General features: G+C 46.2%; 2 protein-coding genes across 2 annotated transcripts in view; both read right to left on the bottom strand.

Annotated features, from left to right (window-relative positions):
* The window catches only part of syt12 (synaptotagmin XII), a 10,479-nt gene extending 7,656 nt beyond the window's left edge, over positions 1-2,823 (bottom strand). Inside the window, exon 1 of the mRNA XM_062462761.1 lies at positions 2,357-2,823. The gene's annotated coding sequence lies outside the window, so the exon portion shown is untranslated. The remainder of the gene's footprint in view (positions 1-2,356) is intronic.
* A 1,124-nt stretch (positions 2,824-3,947) lies between these two features.
* The window catches only part of peak1 (pseudopodium-enriched atypical kinase 1), a 59,171-nt gene continuing 38,254 nt past the window's right edge, over positions 3,948-24,864 (bottom strand). Inside the window, exons 3-8 of the mRNA XM_062462760.1 lie at positions 21,176-24,622; positions 15,033-15,220; positions 10,787-11,574; positions 5,292-9,742; positions 4,796-5,011; positions 3,948-4,269 (exon numbers count right to left, since the gene is read on the bottom strand). Of these exons, the coding sequence (XP_062318744.1) occupies positions 8,237-9,742; positions 10,787-11,574; positions 15,033-15,220; positions 21,176-24,489 (5,796 nt within the window). The 5' untranslated portion in view covers positions 24,490-24,622 and the 3' untranslated portion in view covers positions 3,948-4,269; positions 4,796-5,011; positions 5,292-8,236. The remainder of the gene's footprint in view (positions 4,270-4,795; positions 5,012-5,291; positions 9,743-10,786; positions 11,575-15,032; positions 15,221-21,175; positions 24,623-24,864) is intronic.

Below are 24,864 nucleotides of genomic sequence, written 5' to 3'. Positions count from 1 at the left end.
GAGGGAGAGAGAGAGAGAGAGAGAGAGAGAGAGAGAGAGAGAGAGAGAGAGAGAGAGAGAGAGAGAGAGAGAGAGAGAGAGAGAGAGAGAGAGAGAGAGGGAGGGAGGGGGAGGGAGGGAGGGAGGGAGGGAGAGAGAGAGGAGGGAGGGAGAGAGAGGAGAGATGAGAGAGAGGGAGAGAGAGAGAGAGAGAGGAGAGAGAGAGAGAGGGGAGCAAAGCAAGTTAGGGTTAACCCAATAGAGGGAGTGATCTCAGACGGCTCTCTCTGTCACCTTCCCTCTCGTTTCTCACCGGCCTCAGCACAACTAATAAATCAACATTGCTTTTAATGTGGCCAGATGAGTCATAATCAAATTAACGGCCGTGCTTCTATAGAGGAGCCCTGTGAGCGGTCAAATATAACCGCTACAGGACTGTTTTGAATCTCCCTCTCTATGTCCCGATTTTTCGTCTCTCTCTCTGCTATTTCTCTCCATCTCTCTTTCCACATTCTTTTGACAGTGGCTTCGCTTCTGTGGTGGAGTAAAAACCATCCTCCCAGAGCTAGTCTGAAATGTCAGACGGGGAATGTTGCCAGCAAGGCCTGCCCCTCGTGCTTGATCCCTGCACATCAATCAGGACCAAAACAACACTGTTCTTCAACCCTGGCATCACATTCTCTGAGACTTGGCGTGTGGGAATGTTACAATGTGAAAAGGAACCCTGATTGGGTAAAGCACTAACAATCAATGTATGCCATAGAGAACAGATGGTCGATAGATGGTCAACTGGCCATAAACAAATATTAAACAAGTTGAAGCATAATAAAGAGGTTGGAGCTGATTGCTTGTCGTTTAAAATGACTGAGATCAGATTATTTTCCAGGCCCCTCCTAATACAGGGCAAGGATGCCAATGGGGCTTTAGCAAAACAGCTCAGAGACATCTTTATTGCACACCAGAGAGAAGGTAGGATAATGTGTCACTTCAAACTCAGCTCCTCCAGATCAATTCTGACATTATTAGGCCATAAACTACAGGTAGCTTCAGTCTCACAGTCTGTGTGGTTATAATGTAAAAGAATAATGTGCCTACCCATGGGTTATTCGTGATTTATCATACCATTCGGTTACTTATTGCTTTGAAGAGCATTGCATTGAATAATGTTGACATTATTATCTAGTTGGATATAGGGCTGGTGTGTGTGTGTACATTTGATTGTACAGTATGTCTGAGATGCTGTTCGATGAACGGCCAGGCTGACTAGTGTATTCCTAGAGACCCTAACTGTTCGGTGCAGGCAGCATTTCATCAAAGCCGGGGGCAGCATGGGGGCACAGCCAGCTCACACATTACCAAGTGTCTTCAATAAGTCCTAAAGCATAATTGATATGCTGAAGATGTGCTTGGATACAAATCTTAATGGGAAGATTTAAACAGTGGTTTGTTGCCTAAGGCCTACACTCAGTTTGCAGGCAGGCAGTTTTTGTTTACAGCTTTTAGTGGTGAACTGATTTCTAGGCAGACTGGGTTAGCTTGTAGTTTTCATTAGATGCCAAAACCATGTTGTCTATTCTTGATTAATGCATCACCTCGCTGAAGCACCAGCGTGTCATAACATGGACTCGACGGTACTGGTTATCACATTTGTAGTGAATTGAGGCAGAATGCACATTTGACATCCATCTATGAGACGTATCCTCGATCATGGACGAGCGACTTTCAGAAGGCTGGTTGTTTAGTAAAAAGGGACGATTCAATAAAGTAAAATGTGGTCGTTTAATTGTGCCAAAGGACAATAACTTTTAAAAGATAGAGACGTCCCAACCGAGAGTGGTGCTGAAAGGACAGCTCCCAGATTGGTAATGCTGTGCACACCGATTGCCTATCCCGAAAATAAACGATTTTAGACAAAAAAAAGTAATATATGGTTGGACAATTTTAAACACAACAATAATCCAATTTAAACACAATAAACCATGAAATATGCATACAAGCCAACACAGTCTAAGCCACTTTATTTACATATCCTACCAACCGATTAACTGGTTTTTGAAAGAATGTGTTTCAAATCAATGTTTCAGTCGAAAAAGCCTTAAGAATATACTTGATTAATTTACACGGGTGGGTAGGCTTAAATGTTTATTATATTAAAATAGGCTATGCTTTCATATACGTTGCGAATAATTACCATTTTATTCTGCCTGATCTGGTCATTGTTGAAACGAAGATGATGAAAAGAGACATTGAGAAGTCCTGCTGGGTCTGATTATATACTGACAGAGACCAACAGTTTGGAGGTTATATTTCAGAAACAAATATGAAGAGACTGTAAATTGGTGCTGAGCGAACGGTAAACTGGGATCTTAGCACTTACCTAGAATGAGTTTTCTTTTGGTGCAACGGGGACGGGGGTAAAACTCCACCGCTCTCCCTTCTTCACGCGCCACTCTCCATCCAAAGGCACAGGTGCCTTGCAATCCAGGAGAAACGGGAGACTTCTTTGGTCTTAATGTATCACTGGGGGTTTCGTATGCTGGCATGCAGTGTCGAAATCATTCTCGTGGAAGGATTCTGCTGTTTGTAAATGCCTTTTATGTAGGGTTTTCTTGAGACCGCTGCCAGAAGCATTTCCATAAGAGCTCTCTCCCCCTGACTGCAGAAGTCCCACCCCTGCAATGCAACTTCCAACCCTTGACCGGAATACACCGAAGCGCTCAATAGAACGGGTAGAAGGCGTTATTTTTCTTATGCAATGGGCACATCAACATGTAAAAACGTATAAGCGTACGTTACGCTTTTAGATAAAGTGTTTATACGACGACAAGCAAATTAAACGAAGTCATTGTTGGTGGTGGATGATGAGGCTGATATTGTAATAATAATCAGACCATGCCTGTGCACCTATACTACTACTACCCCCCCCCAAAAAAAATAAAAAATAAAATAAAAAAATGTGTCCACTCTAACCAGAATTCTGTAATCAAGCAAATAATTGCGGCCTAAATTTAAGAAAGGAAACATGGCTGGGCTGTTTCATAGTGTGTTATGAACCTTTAAAAAAGTAATATACATAGTTTATAGCATTTAGGAGAAGCCAAACACATCAAAGCCAATGGATCATGAACTATTAACTATAGACTGTGACACACACACGCACACGCACGCACACACACACACACGCACACACGCACACGCACACGCACACACACGCTGTCAAGCTGTAATTCAGAAGTAGGAGCCGTTTGGTTATTTAGTGCATAACTTCTGTACTCTGTTTTGTACTCTGGCCTTGACATTTTTGTAAATAATTTTGCTGTATTCATTTAAAAAAATATGTACATTGTGGTCTGTAGTGTCTGCTCACACAAAGGCAGCCGGGTCTTAGGTGAGGACAGCATCCCACAGACGCATGATGAAGTAATTCGCTATCCACGTGACCGGTTCAGCTTGGGTTTCCTTCAGACGTTCGTTGTACAAGGTGCGTTCCTAAACATGCTTCCCAGTCATGATCTTGCAATGTTTTCTGCATTTTCTTGTGAAATGTCAGAGACGGGGACTGTGGACACACAACAAAACAATCCTCTCTCTCCAATAGGCGGTATTGAGGCTGAACCACACGAGGTTGTTATCCCTGGTTCACGCGTCATATTTATTCAGTAAAAGAATGTCTCCATCTTGTGGTCAACGCTGAGTATAAGTTACTGTGGTCTCTGCTGCCGTATATTTAATATGAAAATTACAATTAATCAAGCTCATCATTGATAAATAAATGAATTATTTATCGTTTTAAAGTATTAGATTCGTAGTATTTGCACTTTCCATGTAACTGTGGAGGAAGACAAGAAATGCTTTATATTTAAATCCTGAACCATCAGTTACCCTTCCCAGTGTGGAGATCAGTCTCCCTGGCCTACAACAAGAGGGACATGCTTTGCGGACGTTCAGACAGAATCATGACACCCACATTTTTTTTTTTATAAAAACATATATTTATTGTTCTTTTACCATCGGTTAATGAAAGATATACACATATATAGAAAGCCAAATGAGCTCATCTGTCACAATGCAATGACACCACAGCAAATTGGACTGCTGGTAATTACTAACCATGAATGACACCTATTGGAACTCATCCTCCCAAAGTGGTTTCACTCCTTGTTATTACCATCATCATTTACAAGAGGAGGGAAAATACTGTACATAGATCTGTACACTAACACATTTCCTCCCCTAAAGGTGAAAATAACACAGTATTTTAATCTTAATCAGGCCAGAGATCAGACACCCCTCTGTGGAAGAAATTGGGATTTCCTGTGTGCTTACATTATTCACTAATCAATAGAACTAGTAATTGGATACTAGTTAGTACGTTCTCATGTAAGCTTGCTATTAATAAGAGTATATTGTGTCTATGTGTCAGGGTTAATAGATGTTCGGGGTCAGGAGAAAGTACTGGCTAAACGTTCCTTGTCATGACTACAAGGAGAGCTCCAACTATGAACTCTCTAGTCTGAGAGTTGTCATGTGTTGGGAGTAGTGAATCTCTTTCTCTGAGACTTTTGAAACGTCATTACTACCTGACTGTCACAATCTATGTTTACATTCTTGTGCCCTATAAAAGATGGTCCTCCGGCTTTCGGAGCTGAGAGAGACCTGGTTGAGACCTAAGCTTGGTGTTGTGTTGTCATTTATGGTCAGAAGACTGGTTTTCTCTCCCAATCTGCAGATTGATAAATACGTATTAAAATCCAGAACTTAACTGAACTTAGTCACTCCGTTTATGAAGAGACGGACAAAACACTTTCTTCATCACCTCCATACTGTTTCGCACGGTAAATTAGACCACAGTCTAGTGAAGCCTTCTTTTAACAACAAAGACGATAGTCTCCCTAAAGCGTACAGATAGAGGTGCACTGTATTCAGAAAGAAATGTGGGCTAAAATAGACGAGATCAGATTAGACTCAACATAAATGTTGACTCTGGGTGAGGACGGCCCCCAGTGCAGTCCCCATTCCACACACCTGTACACTGACCATATTACAGCCACTGTACACTGACCATATTACAGCCACTGTACACTGACCATATTACAGCCAATGTACACTGACCATATTACAGCCACTGTACACTGACCATATTACAGCCAATGTACACTGACCATATTACAGCCAATGTAAACTGACCATATTACAGCCACTGTACACTGACCATATTACAGCCACTGTACACTGACCATATTACAGCCAATGTACACTGACCATATTACAGCCAATGTACACTGACCATATTACAGCCACTGTACACTGACCATATTACAGCCACTGTACACTGACCATATTACAGCCACTGTACACTGACCATATTACAGCCACAGACCTACACATGTCTGTCTCCATTCATTCCAATGGCTGCATTGAACTACTAGCGGGGCTCTTCTGAAATGCAGCTTGCACTCTGACTGGATAGAGTGGCTGCAATAGAGTTTGGTTATAACAAAAATAATTGCTAAGATACTGAAATACAACAGTTTGTAATGGTTAATAAAACTGCAGGATGATTAATCCCGATTTCCGTCTGATAAAGAAAATAAAAAATCATACCTATCGACTTTGAATGGTTTGTTAAACACAGTATTACACATAATGAAAACAAATGTAACAAGATAGTTCAAGTTGCCGATGCATTTACTCAAATGCTTTATTTAATTGTGTGTGTGCAAAACAAGATGGTCTCTGTTCTATACTGTTCCCTTACTAGCTAACGACGACCTGCAAACATTGATCAAATCGGCAATATTGATTCCAGGGAGGGAAGACTGAGTCCACGGTGAGCTCGTTTGTTCAGCTAGAATGAGTCTGAAGCTGCATGCGCTTGTGATGAAGCCGGGAGGGTCTGCTCGCTGTAGGAGGACACTTGTGATGAAGCTGGGAGGGTCTGCTCACTGTAGGAGGACACTTGTGATGAAGCTGGGCAGGGGTGTCTACCAGTAACAGCCAAGTCAATATCACAACACATCATCAGCACGTCATAGCAGGAGGGTTGAAGGTGGATGGTCTTCAAGCAGAACACATCATCAGCACGTCATAGCAGGAGGGTTGAAGGTGGATGGTCTTCAAGCAGAACACATCATCAGCACGTCATAGCAGGAGGGTTGAAGGTGGATGGTCAAGCAGGGTTTTAAGGCAGTGGTTGTTCTACTATTTTACACTGATCTGGGGCTTCTGAGTGAAGTGTAGTGGTTGACCAAAAAGATAAGCTCAAAAGAGTGAATAATGGTTAGAAAAGACCCAGACTCAGACCTGTTCCCCCCAGTCCAGGTGCATTCTGCTACATTCCAAATGTTGATGAGCCATTCGACAACCAGTTGTTTCACCAAGGCTGGCTGCTAACTCTTCATGTGTCACGTCATCCACCTCCAGTTTCAAGCTCATCTAGGAGCATTGTACAGTTCTGTTCACTGAATGAGTGAAGGGCATTGACGACCCAACTTTTCCAACGATGAACAATTCAAGAAAGTACAAACTAAAAGTACAAATGTTCGATTGTGCAGTCCCTTGAAATGTACTACCAGCTCCCCTACCGCTGTGATAATTTAGTCTTAGTTCCAGACTACAAATTGTTCTTAAAATATGAAACACGATCCTCATCTTCAGTTCAGTCATAGTATGTGCCACAAAATACATAGAAGAGAATATGTGAAACAAAGTCGCATATTGTGACAAAGAAAACATACATGTTTAAAATACTGTGATGTTTATGGGTTATAAGCTCATTTATAATTTTTTTTGTTGACATTTTAATAATTGCACGAATCCAAAGAAAAATACAAAAGGAGTGCGTGTTCACCCAACACGTGATGCGTTATATAGTTTGGTGCCACTGAGCCCAAATCCTGTTCTGATGACTGCATTAAGCAAAATGGTCAGCCGTGCGTTTTTTGGATTCCACAGCAAAGTGATTTTTGAACAAGCTCAGTAAGGACACTTGAATGATAATTCTCTATCCAACAAGTTAATTAAATGATTACTTCTGTTAAAAATATTTCAATGCCGTCATCTCTATATCACTTAATTTTGTGTATTTTTTTTAAGAGACCTGAGGACACATCTTTGGTGACAAACATTTGCATGACACTAATGGTACAAATATAATGTCTTTTAGCAGATGCTTTTATCTAAACCGATATACAGCACATGGGGGGTTTCTGAACCTGAAACCTGTTGATCTGGAGTCAAATGCTCTAACCACTGAGCTATACCCTACTCTTATAGATTATCTGAGGAAGTAAGGGCATGTTTTTGTCCACTCCAGTTTTCAGTGCTCAAAAGTTATGTAAGGTTAAGATTAATTAACTTTTGGTGGTGTAGAACTCTATAAATGTATACAGTAAATGCAATAGAAAATCTAAAATCTTTTGGGCATTTAGTTCAACCTACCCAACCAAGAGTGCAAGGTGTGTTGGACAAATGTCCCCCCAGTTTATACTCCGTCAGCCCTCATCCATGTGGGCACCGTCAGCCTGAAGCTCCACTCACACACGCTCTGGGAATCACTGAAAACTGAAAGAATTCGTAGGATAGTTTCCTATCCGTAATACTTGTAAACTATCAGTAAAGTTAACTGCTCAGAGATGCTTCCAAAATGTCAAAGCAGAACATTACTGTGCATTGACACTGTTAGATATTGAGATGTTAACGTGCAAAACAGTGCTCTTGCTCTCTGACATTTAAACAGGTAGAATATTTCCTGTCTTTCAGAAATTATTTCTAAAGAGTGTGTCACACAAGGATATTCAAAGTGATCTTTCCAGAGCTCCCATCCTTCCTCAAGTCAACTGCTTCCAAGCACACACACACACACACGATTGTCGAGATTCATGACATCATCCACTACTGAATGACTTTGAACTTTTTGGGACCAATTAGTCACATGGTGGAAGGGCACTGATACCAACTACAGCTTGTGACCTGTTGCCATGGTCACTCTAGAGTTTTTATGTAACCTTACTCCTTATGGTTGCTCTTTTAAGTTCATTGAGATACATCCATCTATCGTTGGCCCAAGCAGATGCAGAGTAGTGTTTCTCTCCCCAGGACAGTGTGTCTGATCTGACCATACTAAGAACAGTGAATGCTGACAAAGAGGCGAAAGTTTACTGGTATCGTACATTCGCATCAGTGAAGAACAGGAGATGGGGTCAGGTCTCTTTAAAGAGAGACTTGGCGTTGGTGTAGGTAGGCTGAATTGTGGTTCTCAAAGAGGCTGGGCCTGGGTCACATGACAAGTATGGGTCTGATGTTGGGCCTGGCTCTGAGGCTGGGCCTGGCTCTGAGGCTGGGCCTGGCTCTGAGGCTGGGCCTGGCTCTGAGGCTGGGCCTGGCTCTGAGGCTGGGCCTGGCTCTGAGGCTGGGCCTGGCTCTGAGGCTGGGCCTGGCTCTGAGGCTGGGCCTGGGTCTGCTGGAGGATGTGCACCACCCTGCTGAGTGAGTCCGTGCTAGCGAAGGCCAGGTACTGGCAGCACAGCCAGTCCTCCAGGCTCACTCCACACCCAGAGTCCAGGGAACGCTCTGCAAACTTAATCATCATCAGCGTCCGCTTCAGGTCCAGCCAGTTTTGGAGCGTGGACTCACACTGGCTGGGGTTGGCTTCCGGCGCTGGGGCGGTGTTGAGCACCTGGAACAGGTCCTCACGGGGCCCCCAGAGCAGACACTGCAGGCAGGCCCGGGCCTCGGCCATCTGGATCCTCTCGGAGGGGTTGACGGTCAGCAGGAGGCTGGCCAGCTGCTGGAGCCCCTGGGAGTACAGCGAGCGCAGGGGCAGCGGCGGTAGGTCAGCCCAGGTGTACTCCCTCTCCTTCAGGTCAGGCGTCTCTTCGAAGGGGTTGGGGCGGTGCAGCATCTCGTAGATGAGGATGCCGGTCTGGAACTCATCGCATTTGCGGTATTGCGTTGCCGTGACGATCTCAGGCGCTAGACGTGACTGGTTGCGGAGGGCGCCGGGATCCACCACCAGGGGGGTCTTCTGTTTGGCCTGAGAGAAGTTACTGATAATGAGACGAGCGGGGCAGGTGGAGTTAGCGGCGACAGAGGAGGCTGAAGGGGCAGTAGTCAGGCCAGTCCCAGAGGGGGCTGAAGGGGCAGTAGTCAGGCCAGTCCCAGAGGGGGCAGCATTGTTGTTGGCCTCCACCTTGCCCTGGTTTCGAGGGTCCCCAGGCTGACAGTGCACCAGCAGCAGGTTCTCCAGACGCAGGTCACAGTGGGTCACATGGTAGGGCTTCATGTGTTCCAGGCCGGAGCACAGCTGCAACAGCAGCAGACACACCTGCCGCTCGTACAGGTCTGGGTTCCTGGCGTGACGCACCTGGCCCTCCTGGACGAAGTCGGCAACAGTCTGGAAGGGGACCTCGCGGGTGATGACCACCACTCGACTTCTTAACTGCCCCGTAGTGCCCATGTGACTCATCGCATGACTTTCCTCTGATTGGCCGTTGTGGGTTGTGTTTGAGGACGTTGTGTTGCTTTCACCAACTTTCTCAGTCTTTGTCTCCTTGTTTTTCGTTTTCTGTTCTTCTTCCTCGCCCCCGTCCTCCTCCTCCTCCTCCTCTTCTTCTTCTTCCTCCCAGGGTAGCAGGCGGGCTGGCACGTCAGCCAGGAAGTGTCCACAGTCCTGCTGGATGTTGAAGTGCAGGGCCAAACTCTGTCTCACAGCCAGACTGTGGAAGAACTGCTGCTGGGTCTCCTTCACTTTACTGCGACAGATCTGGAGAGGCAACAAAGTAGAAACAGGAGGAGAGAGAGAAATGGGGAAGAGGAGAGGGAAAAATAAAAGTGTCAGTATCCATACTATTGAGCACTGTGCGCATCACCATCAAGTCCTCTTTGTGCAGTTGCCACTCTGACGCTATTCTGCATAAAACAGTAGAGACAAAAAGGAATGCTTAAAATTCCCTCCAGCTTCAATAGAACAGAAAGAGCTGGTAAATCCACTGGAGAGGTCACGGGAGACCTTCCTCTCAGCCTCATGCCTCTACCCTCAAACTGGTTTCATTGCTGATGCCATTGATCCTGCATGTATCTGGGAGATGAGAGCGTACTCAGTGACAGCCCTGCCCAGCACGGCTCCATGCCTCCTAAACCCCTGTGACAGCCTCTGCAGCTCTATGTCTTCCCAATTCTCTTCACTTTGAAGCCAGGCAGCAGGGACTACCATGGCAGTGTTCCTCCTTGCTCTCACGAGGCTCATGTTGAGCTGAATACAGAATTGAGCGTGAGAAAAACGAGGAGAAATAGAACAATTTGTCCACTGGGTGTTTATGGGCTGCACGACGTCACACACAAATATTGTATATTGGACTGAACAGTGTTGTTTGGTTGTGACATAACATTTCTGCATTCCCTAACTTTCTCCTCTTTTACGCATAACTTTTTAATGGGGTAGCAGGAGCTCAGTCTAGTCTGGTCAGTCTAGTTTCTTAATGTGCAGACAAGGCTTTGAAGTGCAGCAACATGGAAGGTTCTAGAATATGTAAATAATACAGCCTTGAGTTGGAACATGCCCACACTTGGGTGAACACACACACACTGTCTCATACATGCGTCCCTCATACTAAAGAGAAGACCTTGGTCTCACCTGTCGATCATTACACGAAACATGTCAAGTTATTCTCTTTAGTATTCCATAGGAGTGTATACCCTAAGTGTGTAAAGTACACGTTAGACTTAGTCTTCGTGCTATCACAATCAACAATATCTAGTAGCTGTAGCTATGAGCTGGGCAGGAGTGTTGCTGGAGTCTCAGGTGTACCTTGATGGCGTAGGTGACCAGTGGGTCCTTGGCGTAGGAGGCTGTGTAGTACACGGCGTCCCCGGCCTCGCAGCAGGGCCTTCCTGTGGTGAGGCGGAAGTGTGACCAGCTGTCGTTCCCAAAGCGCAGGTGGTCTTTCAAGCCGGCCATGAAGCGATCCTCACACTTCCCCGCCAGCTTACGCAGAGTGTCTGTGTGCAGCCCTCGAATCCTGCCCACCACCTCCTCCCAGCTGTCCATACCCCTGTACAGCGCCTGTCTCTGGGGCTTGCTGCTCCCTCTGGCCCCTGCCCCTCTGCCCGTGGTGCGGGCCCTGCCAGCCAGGGACTCAGCACTCCGGCAGCCCCTGTGCTCCCTCCCCGTGGTCGCGCTGGGAGCTGACACCAGACACGAGAGGCTGTTGGCCGGACGGCCCTTGTTGACGCCGGTGACTGGTCTCTCCAGGGAGTCGCCGCTCTCCTGGTCGTGGGGGCGGGGCTCAGAGCTGAGAGAGGAGCTGTGGCTGGTGGTCTCCCAGGTACCGTCCAGGTCGTAGAGAGGGTTGGCCACACTGAAGCTGCTGCCCCCAGGCTTGGCTTCAGCTTTGGGCTTCAGCGCACCCTGCGGCATGGCCAGGCTGGAGGGCTCCGTGGTGGAGCGGGGCACAGACTTCTTCGGCAGCGGAGGCGGGGTGGCCTGGGGGACGTGCTGGTCGTGGGGGCCGTCCAGGTCGAGCGACGCCAGGGTGTCAAAAGAGCTCTTCATGTTGCGGGGCTGCTTCAGGGGGATCATGTTGGCTCGAGACGGACCTGGGGGGGAGAGAAGCCCTTAAACCAGCATCTACAACACATGCATCACCAGGCCATTGACTCAAGTGAAAACAACGGTGAACAAAAACCATCTCCCTTTTTCAATACCTTACTCAAGCCAGGAAGTCTTTTACAAGATACTGTTACAGTTGGCTAACGTTATAGTTACAAGCTAGGAAGATTCCATCCTCTACTTGTCTTCTCTGTGATGTGTTCAGTCTAAGGAACAACTGTATGTCTTATGGTGAGCAAGACTAAGCCTTTTAGCACGTAAGGTCAGATACTGTAGCATGTGAGGGGAGGTCTTAAGGATTCAGGACAGTGAAAAGAACAGCTGGCTGCAATCCCATCCAATCCCATGATCTGGGAGCGAGTGCTTAAAAGACTGAGGTTGGACAGCAATTTTGGCAGAAGGCGTTACTTAACAGTGGCCTCATTTTTTATGTGGGCAAAAGTCTCCAGATCCTATCTGGAATAAAAACAGAAGTGATCCAAAGAGTTTTGGGAATTAATTTGTTTGAAGAGTACATAGACCATGATGTCTTTCTTAGAGCAGGGCATAGACCCACTGTAGTGTTGTTTTGTTGGCAAACTCATCATAGAATGCCCCAGTTTCTAGACAAATTACAATTATACAACATATGATTTGAAGCTGTGGTTACAGGTTACATGTAACTGGACCATTCCATGACATCAATTGCTGGTTAGGGAGGTCACGGTCACGTTGCCATACAAGATTCCTATGCAAAGTTGTTCTTACACAATCTCTGTCTACCTCACATGAAAAGCTCTTAAAATGTGTTTTGGAAAAAGTCTAAATAAATTGTATTTATTTTTTAAGATGGATAAAAGCAGATTCCAGATTCTGTCCTGAGATTGACCACCACAGACCTCTGCCATCACTGAAGGTCCAAGACTGGAGGAGCTGTTGACCACATGAGTCCTTAAATCCTTTGACTGTACACAAGTGTCAACATCCCCCCTTGTAAATCTGATTAAAATCGTCAAACACAATCTGCCTCCTGATCTAGTCTGCCAATGCTACAAAACCACAGAAAACATACTGCTGTTCATCATATCATCATTTACAGCAAGGTATATTCCTAAATTATAAAGTGATTAAAAGCCTCAATATCAAAGTTATTCATTACAGCATTCATCTTAACTTGTTTTTTATTTTCACAGTTCTTACATTATTATTAGTGAATATCAATTGACTTTTGTCTGAGGACAAACTATCTCTGACCTTCATCCTGATCAGCTATTCTAGGCTATCCCACTGTAATGTGACTTGAGGTTCAGAGTTCTTTGGTCAACAGCAGCCCACAAGGGAACACAGCTGCCAAGCACCAGCGATGACTGCCTGTATATTTAGTACTTGCACTAGGTATACTTGGTGAATTTATGAATATGTAACATAGAATTGTAAAACTAAGACATCACCAGCACACAGCTCCTACTTCTCAACAACCTTCTACCCAAACAAACATGAAGGGATAGCTCTCCAAAACTAAGTAAAACATTTGAAAGATGATCCCGAAGCGAAACCTTTTTTTTCTTTCTCCACAGCAGATCCCTCCTCTCAATCCAGGTATTTTAATCACAGTACATGGCCTTTGTGGACTATTTAATGTACTCTGATTGGATCATGTAAAACTGCAATGCTGCATGACCGGTATTGAACATGAACATTACACTGAAATATGACATTTAGATGCATCCATCGAAAGCGAGCGACTAAGTAGAACGGAGCACAGGCGAAGAGAGGAGAGGGTATGACAGCAGAATCAAATATTGAGGTGCGCAGAAAAGTATTCATAAGAAAGAGAGAGAAACAAAGGAGGAAAAGCCTACCTGGACCGTGCTAACGAGTCAGGATGTTCTGAGAGGCAGAGCGAGCATGCAGCCCTGTGGTCTGAGAGGCAGAGCGAGCATGCAGCCCTGTGGTCTGAGAGGCAGAGCGAGCATGCAGCCCTGTGGTCTGAGAGGCAGAGAGAGCATGCAGCCCTGTGGTCTGAGAGGCAGAGAGAGCATGCAGCCCTGTGGTCTGAGAGGCAGAGAGAGCATGCAGCCCTGTGGTCTGAGAGGCAGAGAGAGCATGCAGCCCTGTGGTCTGAGAGGCAGAGAGAGCATGCAGCCCTGTGGTCTGAGAGGCAGAGAGAGCATGCAGCCCTGTGCCTGCAGCCCTGTGCCTGCAGCCCTGTCTAAGAGATCCTGCTGCACCACTCTGGCCAAGCGGCTGGCTACTCTAACATTCTGTCTGAGTGAGGCTGGAGGCAGCTCCTCCTGGGAGCAGGAGGACGGTGTCTGAGTGACAAGGGAGCAGGAGAGAGGACATGCATGTCTGAGGATGTTTAAAATGTGGAAGAGTCTGGGTGAGCATTCATGAATGATAAAACTGGATTAGACAAAGCTGGGTGTGAGGACTGAGAGCTCCACATAGTCAACTGTCTCTCCTTTCTGTCTCTCCTTTCTGTCTCTCCTTTCTGTCTCTCCTTTCTGTCTCTCCTTTCTGTCTCTCTCTCTCATTAGTTGTTGTGTGTAAGTAGGTTGCAGAGTGCTCATCACTTAGCCACCCTGGAGTCTTTCATTACAATCAGGGCACATACAGCACTCAATGCCAATTCACACATTCTCACACAAACTCACACGCCCACAGACAAGCGCCCACAGACAAGCGCACACACACGCGCACACACACACACACACACACACGCAGTCACTAGTTAAAATAAGCGCTACACACAAAATAAAATCTGTGCACTCTACTCATCAGTCCTCAATCACGTTCATCCATTCTCTGGTGTGCACACACTGTCTGAAACATGTAAATCTCTTTCCCTTCACGATCAAAGCTCTGGCTTCTGGAACTCCTTCTGGCTGCTCTGTGCTCTGTGCCTTTACACCGACCTTCCCTCCGTCAGGTTCTGAGGTGCCACACCTCTTAGTGATAGCCATGAAGAGGCTCAGCCGTGGCTTCCAGCCAGCCCAAACCAGAAAGAGTCCTGCACGGAACTTTATTAACCATGAAATTGAACTTCCTCTTTGCATTGCTGAGTAGCTAGGCACTAGCTGCCAGTGGATGCTGATCCATGACAGAGCTCTCTCCACAGACGCAGCAGTGACTGGTGACATCATACACCATAGAAATATCTTAGTATCCCAAACATTATTTATTATGGAAGGATATATTTAGACCTTACTGAGTACAGCAACAAAACAGGCTGAAGTGCCCAGTCATTCGCGTAAAAGAAAACAGGGTAGTCTTTAATGTATCCTCTTAACATGCTACTGATATTCTGATCATTTACCCAGATGATTTACACCCTCTAGGACTAGTTCACAAACTCCCTACTTCTGCCTGAAGACTTCTCTTCTAGTTCCTCAGCAGAGAGGGTCCTGAGTACTGACACCCAGCATCCTCCTCAGCAGAGTGGGTGTCTGGGTGTTCAGCTTACCCATGTTGCTGTAGGTGGCGCTGCAGGAGCTGGAGGTGGGTGAGTGTGAGCCGTCATCATCTGGGTCACCTACGCTGGCGCTGCCATCGCTGGCCGGGGCACACGCCTCCCCCACAGAGCCTAGCAGCTTGACCAGCTGGGAGGTGGCCGTGGGCATGGTGCCTTCGTTAGCTCTGCCTGGCAACTCGCTGTGAGGGCACAGAAAAGGTAGCAGGGTCAGAGAAGAGCAGAAATAAACATACGGAACATGGATGAAAAAAGCTTTTAAGGACAAGGAACCCTTGTGTGAGGGAAAAAAGAGAGACTATTTTCATATTTTCAAAACGCGAACAAACCCAACGTGAGCACACGGGGCAGACTACAATTACAAAGAGACAACATGGAGCTTTTCAGTGGGGAACACCATGCTACAGAGGACATGTTAAATGGTTGATGTGATATGACCGGACAGGGTCTGCCTTCTGGAGGGTTTAGAAAGGCAAAGTGGAGATTTAGCTACCTGTCACAACACATGCTGTAACAATGTTAGCGGCCTGTCACAACACATGCTGTAACAGTGTTAGCTACCTGTCACAACACATGCTGTAACAGTGTTAGCTACCTGTCACAACACATGCTGTAACAGTGTTAGCGGCCTGTTACAACACATGCTGTAACAGTGTTAGCTACCTGTCACAACACATGCTGTAACAGTGTTAGCTACCTGTCACAAAACATGCTGTAACAGTGTTAGCGGCCTGTCACAACACATGCTGTAACAGTGTTAGCTACCTGTCACAACACATGCTGTAACAGTGTTAGCTACCTGTCACAACACATGCTGTAACAGTGTTAGCGGCCTGTTACAACACATGCTGTAACAGTGTTAGCTACCTGTCACAACACATGCTGTAACAGTGTTAGCTACCTGTCACAAAACATGCTGTAACAGTGTTAGCGGCCTGTCACAACACATGCTGTAACAGTGTTAGCTACCTGTCACAACACATGCTGTAACAGTGTTAGCGGCCTGTCACAACACATGCTGTAACAGTGTTAGCTACCTGTCACAACACATGCTGTAACAGTGTTAGCGGCCTGTCACAACACATGCTGTAACAGTGTTAGCTACCTGTCACAACACATGCTGTAACAGTGTTAGCTACCTGTCACAACACATGCTGTAACAGTGTTAGTGGCCTGTCACAACACATGCTGTAACAGTGTTAGCGGGAGCTCAGCTGTGGGGAGATAACATAGGTGTAATTATTCTGTGCAGTATTCAGACTTGATGCCTGCAGAGCTAATGACTAATGTTGACAATCATTAATCATCTTCCTGTGATACTAACAATGCATGCTTTGTCATAAGCATGAGTCATCAAAGATTGGGACATTTAAAGGACAGGAAGGTACATTCCCACTTAATATGATGCAGTAGTTTCCTGAACACTCTTAAAGACACAATGATAGTCTTGTTGCTAAAAAGGCTATTTCAAATTAACAACAGCATCAAAACAAAGCAAATGTGATGGTAAAACTCCTTTCAGGAAGCACAGGGACATTAAACAGTATCCTTCTCACTGAAACCAAGCACACCATAACATAACACTGTCATCCTAAGAACATTCACCTAGTTCTTATAAAGCCTCCTTAAACTTGACGCTGTTGGAATAGAAACTATCTTTCCTGGGATCATATGTTGATCACTTCTCTTCAACAGGCTTTGAGCCATCCTTCAACATCACAATAACTAGCTTCCAGCTGTCTAGCCAGCTAGAGGCAGGGGGAGAGATTACACAGCTGATTTACAGCCTCATCAAACGGAGATGAGGGCCATCTTGCCATTTCCAACCAGAAGGGTTGAGATTAAGTGTGGTGCCTAAAATACTTACCCCTATCATTTGTAGGCGATTCTAAGGGACATTGAATAGATTTTGCTGGAAAAACTACAGAACATGAATACCTTACGAGGCCCTTGAACCAATAAATACCTTCATGGTTGCACGTCTGAATATCAGGACCCAACTTGTTCACGCGACTAGAACAAACACGCCCCAGAGTTTTACAGTTCCTGCACTTAATGCTTAAGCAGACCTTGAGGACACACCAAAGCTACGACACTCACAGACACAATCTTTTGAGGTATACTCCTTCCTAAGTCAATAACACAGATACAAAAGAATGAATGGTGATGAAGGAGTAATTGGAGGAAAGGGGAAAGCAGATCCCTTCAGACTTACCCATGGTACCTACTCACACAGCTCCCCATGTCCCTGGGTGTGACAGCACAGCTGAGGAACTTCACATTCTTAGAAACAAGCTTGCTTCGGTCTCAACTGATAAATTCCTCCCGCAACATTTTCTCTCCATTTCAGAGGATTCTAACTGTGTCTCTTTTTTCTCTCACACTGAGTTCACCTGTTGAAGGTGATGACTGCACAAACATTCTCTCTGTTAACCAATAACATTGCTCACAGCCAGAGCAGTCAGGCACATTAACCCTTAATCTGCCAATGACAATAGACACACGGTGCTCGTAGCTCAGTGATCTCATCTGGTCAACAGGAGACACGCCATGCTTGCCTGGTGCTATGAAATATACAGCCTTGCGTAAACAGCATTCCTTCTGTAAACCTGATTTCCTCTGAGTTTCTGGGTTTATAAGTTGATAATAGGACCACCCCCGCAGCTCAGAGTTTCAACATGACAGGAAGTGGTTTAGGGAGAGGCGAGAGAGATAAGGAGAGGGAGACTATCTCAAGCAGCATATCAACATAAAGCAGTTATTACACCAGTTACAGTACTGTAGCGATGTTGGTTTACTGTCCTTCAAACATTCTATACATCCTGAAACACCTTTTTGTGCTGGGATGAGTTAGGGTTGTGGGGTTATTCCAATGTCCTGTCTTTTAGTTTTAGGTTTTAAATGTTCTACTATCCTATGCTCAATGTAAGTTAACAATTTTGAGTATGCAAGATCTGTTGTCCACTGAGGATGTAATGGCTGCAGTCAAGATGAACGGACTACAATACATTTTTAAGTGTCTACATTCAGACAAGTGTACATTACAAGTACTCTCACATGCTGATGACCTTTAGTATTCAGCTGTAAAACAATAAAATGGCATTGGTGTAAAACACCTACAGAGGCTTGGTAGTGTAAAGGTCAGACTGTTTACATACTAGCTTTTATGTTTTGGCGGATTTGACCTATTAACTGTACTGTGTGTTTCCTTAGTCATACTGTTACCGACTACCACTTTGGATGAAGTAAATAAATGCATTACTTAATAATTGACAGAAGTCAATTTTGCATAATATATATAATTTCACAGCACTACCACAGTACATGTTGACTAGTACAGCACTACCACAGTACATGTTGACTAGTACAGCACTACCACAGTACATGTTGACTAGTGCAGCACTACCACAGTACATGTTGACTAGTACAGCACTACCACAGTACATGTTGACTAGTACAGCACTACCACAGTACATGTTGACTAGTATTCAGCAGGCAGAAAATGCTTCACTTGGCACACCTGGATTATTGAATAGACTGTTGTCAAAAAGAATCAAGGTATTTCTACATCTATAGGGGTGCAGTCATGTGTAAGTACATCATTCACCGCACATGACGCATTTAATTTGCATAAATATTCAAATCCCTCATTCAGAAGCACCTTTGGAAGCAATTACACCTTCAAATATCACCAGGTAAAAGCTCCACCAGCTTCACCTGTGTAACAATACGGCCAAGAGTAAAGACGAGACGAAGCAACAGGTGACGGCAAATGTAAATAGCAAAAGGTGGAAGTGGGATAGTTCAACCTAAATGGAAATAAAGTAAAACAAAAAAAGAATACAGAAGCTAATAGGAACAGCAGTCACAGAGAGTCACTCTCCAGAAAAACAGGAAGGAAAGATGACAGCAGTGCATCTTAACATGAGCAAACAGGGAAGGCAAAGCAACGGAAAGCTGTGAGCCTGGGTAAGGGTTAGACTGAGTGAGCCTGCATATAAATTGGCTTAAATTATGGATATGGTAATGATGGATATGGTAATGATGGATGGTAATTGAAAATTATGATGCAAAAGCGCAGATCTAATATTGGATGACAAAAAGAGGGAAAATAACAGAAGATAAAAGAGGCAAATGGTTAAGAACAACAACAGCAAATGGCTGGTTGACAACGAGAAAGGAGACCAGGGAGGGAGGGAGGGGGGAGGAGAGAGGAGAGAGAGGAGAGAGAGAGAGAGAGAGAGAGAGAGAGAGAGAGAGAGAGAGAGAGAGAGAGAGAGAGAGAGAGAGAGAGAGAGAGAGAGAGAGAGAGAGAGGGGGAGAGAAATCTGTAGGATGAGGTCAGGCGAGAGACGAGACTAAGAATGGACAAGTCAAAAGATAAAATTACTACTCATTGGGTTCTATGGGTAAGAAAAGTTACCCACAGAGATCCAATTTCAATGAAGGGAGACAACAGCAGGGGTGACATGTAGGAAGATAACATCTTGAAAAAGAGAGAAAGAAAGTGTTAAAAAATAAGACACCCGAACAGGCAAGCGGAGTCAGGAGAGAGGAAGACAGAACAATGTGACATCTAACAGTGTTAACAGGCACCCCAGAGACTGTGAGTGGTGAGAAAAAGGAGAGAAAATAGATGCTGTAGATGATATGAAAGTGTCATATCTAGTTAGAGAGATTCGGAAATGCAATAATGAGACAAAATACAGAGACTAATAATGGACAGATTGACAAATTATGTACCTATTCAGAGAGATGTAAGTAAAGAAGAGTGAGTAGGTGAAAGGATGAGGATGCACTAATGAACACACAGAGATGAGAGTCAGAGAGACAAACAGAACATTTGGGAAAGAGAAATGTGGAAAGAAAATATTTCTAAAAGATAAACAAAATCTGAGGGCAATAATGACCAAGTAACACGAAACAAGAGGCCAGTCAGTTATCTGAGGATGACCCTAAGACCACAGAGGTAAATGATGAGTGCTGAATAGGAGACAGAGCAGGATCTCATCAATCTAACTGCCTTTTTCTTCTTCTTGTGCCCCTTTGTGGATATGACAAAGAAATTTATAAAATAATTTCAGACTATCATTGGTATGTCTGTTTTGCTTTAATAGTAGCGTGCATGACCCATGTTATCCCAAAATGATGTGCCAGTGTTCCAAATAGCTTCTTGTGATGTCACAGAATGCTTTCTCAGTCTTTAACCATTCAATGTGGTCTCAGGCTTTTGGACCCTACTGTACATGGGGAATGTAGTCATGGCCAAAACATCTTGCTCTAGCACTGCATTTTGGGGAAATTCAACCCCTTTTCCAACGTTACTAGCTAGAGAGATGGGGTTTACTGGCAGCAAGGACTGGCTGTCTAAGCTGTCTAGCTGACTTGGCAGTCATGGCATAGATATTCTATGATTGACACTCCTTTAAAGTCCGGAAGATTATTCTATGGGTGACAGAAGGCTCTCCTATTGGCTAAGGTGTGCACTTGAATAGATTCTCACCATGTTGCCAAGGCAACATGGTGTTTTGCTCATAGAACATCGAACTTGAGTTACATAACTTGGAATTGGTATTATTACAATAGGAAAGGGGATTTTATTGTTTTGTCAAGTTTAATCAGACAACTCAGATTCATAAAAGATACACTGCACTGTATTAAATGAATAATCAGTTCACTTCAATGTTAATGGTCAACACAATCTTTGACAATGATAGCGTCACACGTTTTTCTCAATTTAAAATATGATTTTTGAAGTATGATTCATAATTAAATAATTACTGTCCTTTCATCTCTCATTTTCTAACCCTTTTTCTAATCATATTTTTACCATTTTAAATATTTCCAACTGTTTGGTTGAGTTAGTCAACACAATCATTATGGTTTACTGTCAAATACTACTAAGTCATTAAGTCATTAAGTCGCTTTGGATAAAAGCGTCTGCTAAATACATAAATGTAAGAGTTGTTGGCTTGTTTGACAGGTGGGCTGTGTGTATGTTTCTGGTGTCAGGCATTACAGTGAGTCAGATACTCATCAGCCCCCCAAAAAAGAACTAAAGAAGACAATGAACAATGGTAGAGTGAAAGGAATTGCATACTGTTTTCATTGCAATATCAGTGAATTAGAAGATGTACCTGATGATTTGTCTGGGGAGGCCACTCCCTGGGGCATGTGGAGAGGTTATCTGCCGTGGGGACAGTGTCCTCGTGTCGATGCTGTCCTCCGGGGCCAACACTGGGGTGTCTCTGCACTCCTCCACCCGCAGTTCACCCTCCCCGTCACCGGAGGCACTGCAGTCTGGCTTGTAGGTGAATATGATGGTGGGCTTCTGGCTAGGGTCATCGGGCTTGGCTTCGGAGAACCAGTGGTGGCGCTGGATGGGAGGAGGAGGCAGCATGTGTATTACAGTTCCATCCAGCCCCACCATCTTGCCCTTGTCCTTCTCCCTCTCTGCCTTCTCCCTTTGCTCATCCTCGTCCTTTCGCCGACGGAAGAAACTCTTGAAAGAGATCCATCGTTTGGGTTTGGCGCTCTCAGCTCCTAAGCGTCTGCCATCTCCTCCACCGGGGCTGGTCTCTCCGTCACTGGGCCTTGTGGGCGAGCTTGATGCCGGCTTGGTCCAGTTGCCAAAGTGTCTCTGGAGGATGTTAGAGGCATGGAAAGGAGAGGAAGTGGACCTGGGAGGGGGAAAGGGAGCGCTAGCCTCGGCCTTGGGGCTGGACAAAGTGACAGTTGCTGAGGCGCTTTGGGATTTGGGAAGTTGCTTTGAGGGTGTGTCTTTCCTAGGTTTGGAGAGAACGCCATCAGTGGTAGAAAATAAAGACTTTGGCCGGTCAAGGGTTTCCTTAGCAGCATCTGGAGGAAGAGCGTAGAGCTCATCCACGCTGCAGGTTTTGGACTGGGCTGAGGGGGGTTCTGGGGGAGACTGAGGTGGCTGAATGGAGGCCACAATCTGAGAGAGCACCGTGATGGCCTTCTCCCGATGGGCGGTCCCAGTTCCAGAGGACAGAGTGAAGTCTGTGCTGCCCTCCCTACTGGACGTGCCCCCATTGGGGCTGCTTTTGGGCAAGCTTGCAGTGACCGTTAGACTGGTGGAGAGAGCAGTACAACATGTGGCAGCAGAGGCGTCCGTGCTTGGTACAGTGCTGCAGTCTGGAGTGGTGAGTAGTGAGTGGGCCACCTGGGGATTCAGGCCAGCCCCAGGAGCAGATTTCCTGTCTTCAACAGCAACTTTGTCCAACGCAGCTTTACTGCTGGGTAGCTTCTCTGTTGGGGAGGCCTGGCCACTCTCCACAGATCCAATCTCCTCATAGGTGTGGCTGGCCACCCTGACCCCCTTTGGTTGGGGTAGCTCACCGTTGAGCCCCAGAAAACTCTTGTACACAGCCAGGTTGTCATAAGCACTGGGGTTGATAACAATGGGCACCTTGACTGCATTCTTGGAGCTGCGTGCATATGCAGGCTCATCACGAATGATAATAGGGAAAAGTGGCATTCCCGCATTGTTGTAGCTGTTGAACTTGATCTCAGACAGATTTGGGGATTTCACGGGTACTGTCCGAGAGGAGGACAGCCCGGAGATGGGAGAGGTGGGGGCCGATTTGTGGCTACACTGTCGGGGTGGGACCACAGGACCAGCCCCCGTTTCTTGATCTATTCTTGGGATCTTCTGACGAGGGCTAGTGCTGGAGGTCCACACCTCCTGGTAGCGGATGTTCCCTGATTTCTTGAATGCATTGCCTCCCAACGCAGAAGGTGGGACAGACCTTGGGGAGAATGGGGAAGTCGGGGATATTGCAGAGGCTGGAGACAGAGGCCGGGCCAAGGGGGAGGTGGGTAAAGACACTGGACTGGTGGGAATGCGGTGAGTCTTGAGTTTGGGAGTGCTGTCTGGAGCATGTTCCTCTTTGTGGGTCATGGATGCAGACACATCCACAACTGTGTAAGGCTTACAGATAAGAGGCTTCTCCAAGTTTACAACACGATAAGGTCTGGCTTGTTCCTCCGTTGGGCTGAAGCTGATTGTGACAGGCTGACCAGGAAGAGCCTGGGGCATAGGCCCCTCCCTACTTTCCTGCTCCTCCAATCGGATGGCTAGGACAGCCTTATGTGTCTCTGTTATCTTTATTGGACTAAGAGCTCTGTGGGCTTGTTCTTTCTCACTAGCAGCAGCTCGGGTCATGTGTGCTTTGGAAGAGGACGGAGAGTGAAGGCCATTTCTCAGGCCAGAGGGCGCACTGCTACCACTGCTGGAAGTAGTTCTGGAGTCTTCCGGAAGCGATGAGGAGGATTCAGGGGAAGTGGTGGACTCAGAGTTGGATAGGAAGGCACTGCCTTGCAGATCACCGGGACCATAAGGGAGAAGACCATGTCCTCCTGAGTCCATGGAGGGGTATCCGTTAAGAATCTCATCGTAGCTGTCATCGTAGTCCACAGCACAGATCCGTTGCAGCGAGCGGTTGCGCAGCGGCACCGTGTTCCACTTCTTGCCTGCTGCGAAGGGCACCGGGGACAGCGTGGCAGCTCGGAAGTTGGCAAAGCGTGGCTGTCCCCGCATGCGGATCTCCACCGCCAGCAGCTCCTCGTCACTCTCGTCCCAACTCTCATGTTCCCCATCATCATTCTCCTCGCTCTCATCATCCTCTTCCTCCTCTTCATCGTCATCCTCCTCCCCTTCACTTGAGAACTCAGGGTAGCAGAAGCGGCCTCCCTCAGTGCTGATGACGTCTGTGCTGTCATTCAAGGATACTCGTTTCTGAAGGGGTCCTCCACTTCCACTGCTGCTACCCAGGGCCAGACAGCTGGATGCTGGGAGGCCCCTCTCCAGGGAGCGCCTGTAGGAGCTGCTAATGCGTCCAAAAAACAGGTCCTTGGAGCCAGGGCAGGGGCTGGGGCCAGGGCCCAGGCCGGCTATCTCTTTTAGCATGTCTGTCAGACCATTGTTGTTGTTGCCAGTGGGGGCATGCCGGCTAAGCTGCACATAACCCTCGATCTCCTCCCTGGCATTTTCCCCTTCATTGTTGTTTGACCCACAGGGCCTTTTACGGTTCAAGCCATTGCGGTTCCAGACCGTGAAGGCAGAGGTTTTTCCGGGTTCTCCAGCATCTGGTGGTCTGTGGATATTTCCCTCCAAGTCCAGACCGGCTGAGGAGCAGGGAAGCATCATGGTAGGCTTGACAGCAATGGTTGGCTTCTTGGCTACAGGGGGGCGACAGTGTCCAGAGCGTGCAGAGCTGTGACCCCCCCGATGTGAGCTGCTGGTGAGGTTTGCGTTGGGTCCAGCTCCGGCAAGGGGCTGGTTCTGCTGCTGGGAGAGAGATGGCCGTTGCTCAGTCTGGGTCTTCCTCAGGCCGCTCTCGGGTAAGCGGTGGAGGCTTTTGGGCTTGAAGCAGTTTTTGCACTCGCCCGGTTTCCACACGTGTTCAGTGAAGGTGTTGCAGGCAGACATGGCTGCTGGTCCGGAGGGACAGCCAGCTGGGTCAGTGGACAGGAAAGCCCTCCATGGGAAGAAATGTCTGGAGTACCGGCTCTTCTACAGCACAGCTGACTTCGGGGTAAATGTCAGGTCTCAAACACTCAATCTGAAAGAAAAGAAAGAAAATAAGGCAATGGTAAAATAGTCTTCAATGATACTGCTCAACTAAAGTCCAAGCACTTTATGGAAAGATCACATTCCCCATCAAATCAATACATGTTTTACACTATATAATATGAAATACCATTATTTTAAATGTCTGAATTAGTCATGTTTCTATTATCTGAGATAGAGACGTCCCTTTCACAGCAGTGCTAGCTCCTCTCCATTAGAGGGCAATACACAGCA

The sequence above is a fragment of the Osmerus eperlanus genome, chromosome 5 (genome assembly GCF_963692335.1).
Source record: "Osmerus eperlanus chromosome 5, fOsmEpe2.1, whole genome shotgun sequence".
Taxonomy (NCBI): domain Eukaryota; kingdom Metazoa; phylum Chordata; class Actinopteri; order Osmeriformes; family Osmeridae; genus Osmerus; species Osmerus eperlanus.
Note: the sequence above shows the minus strand (reverse complement) of the source record. Positions and strands in the feature narration are given on the sequence as shown.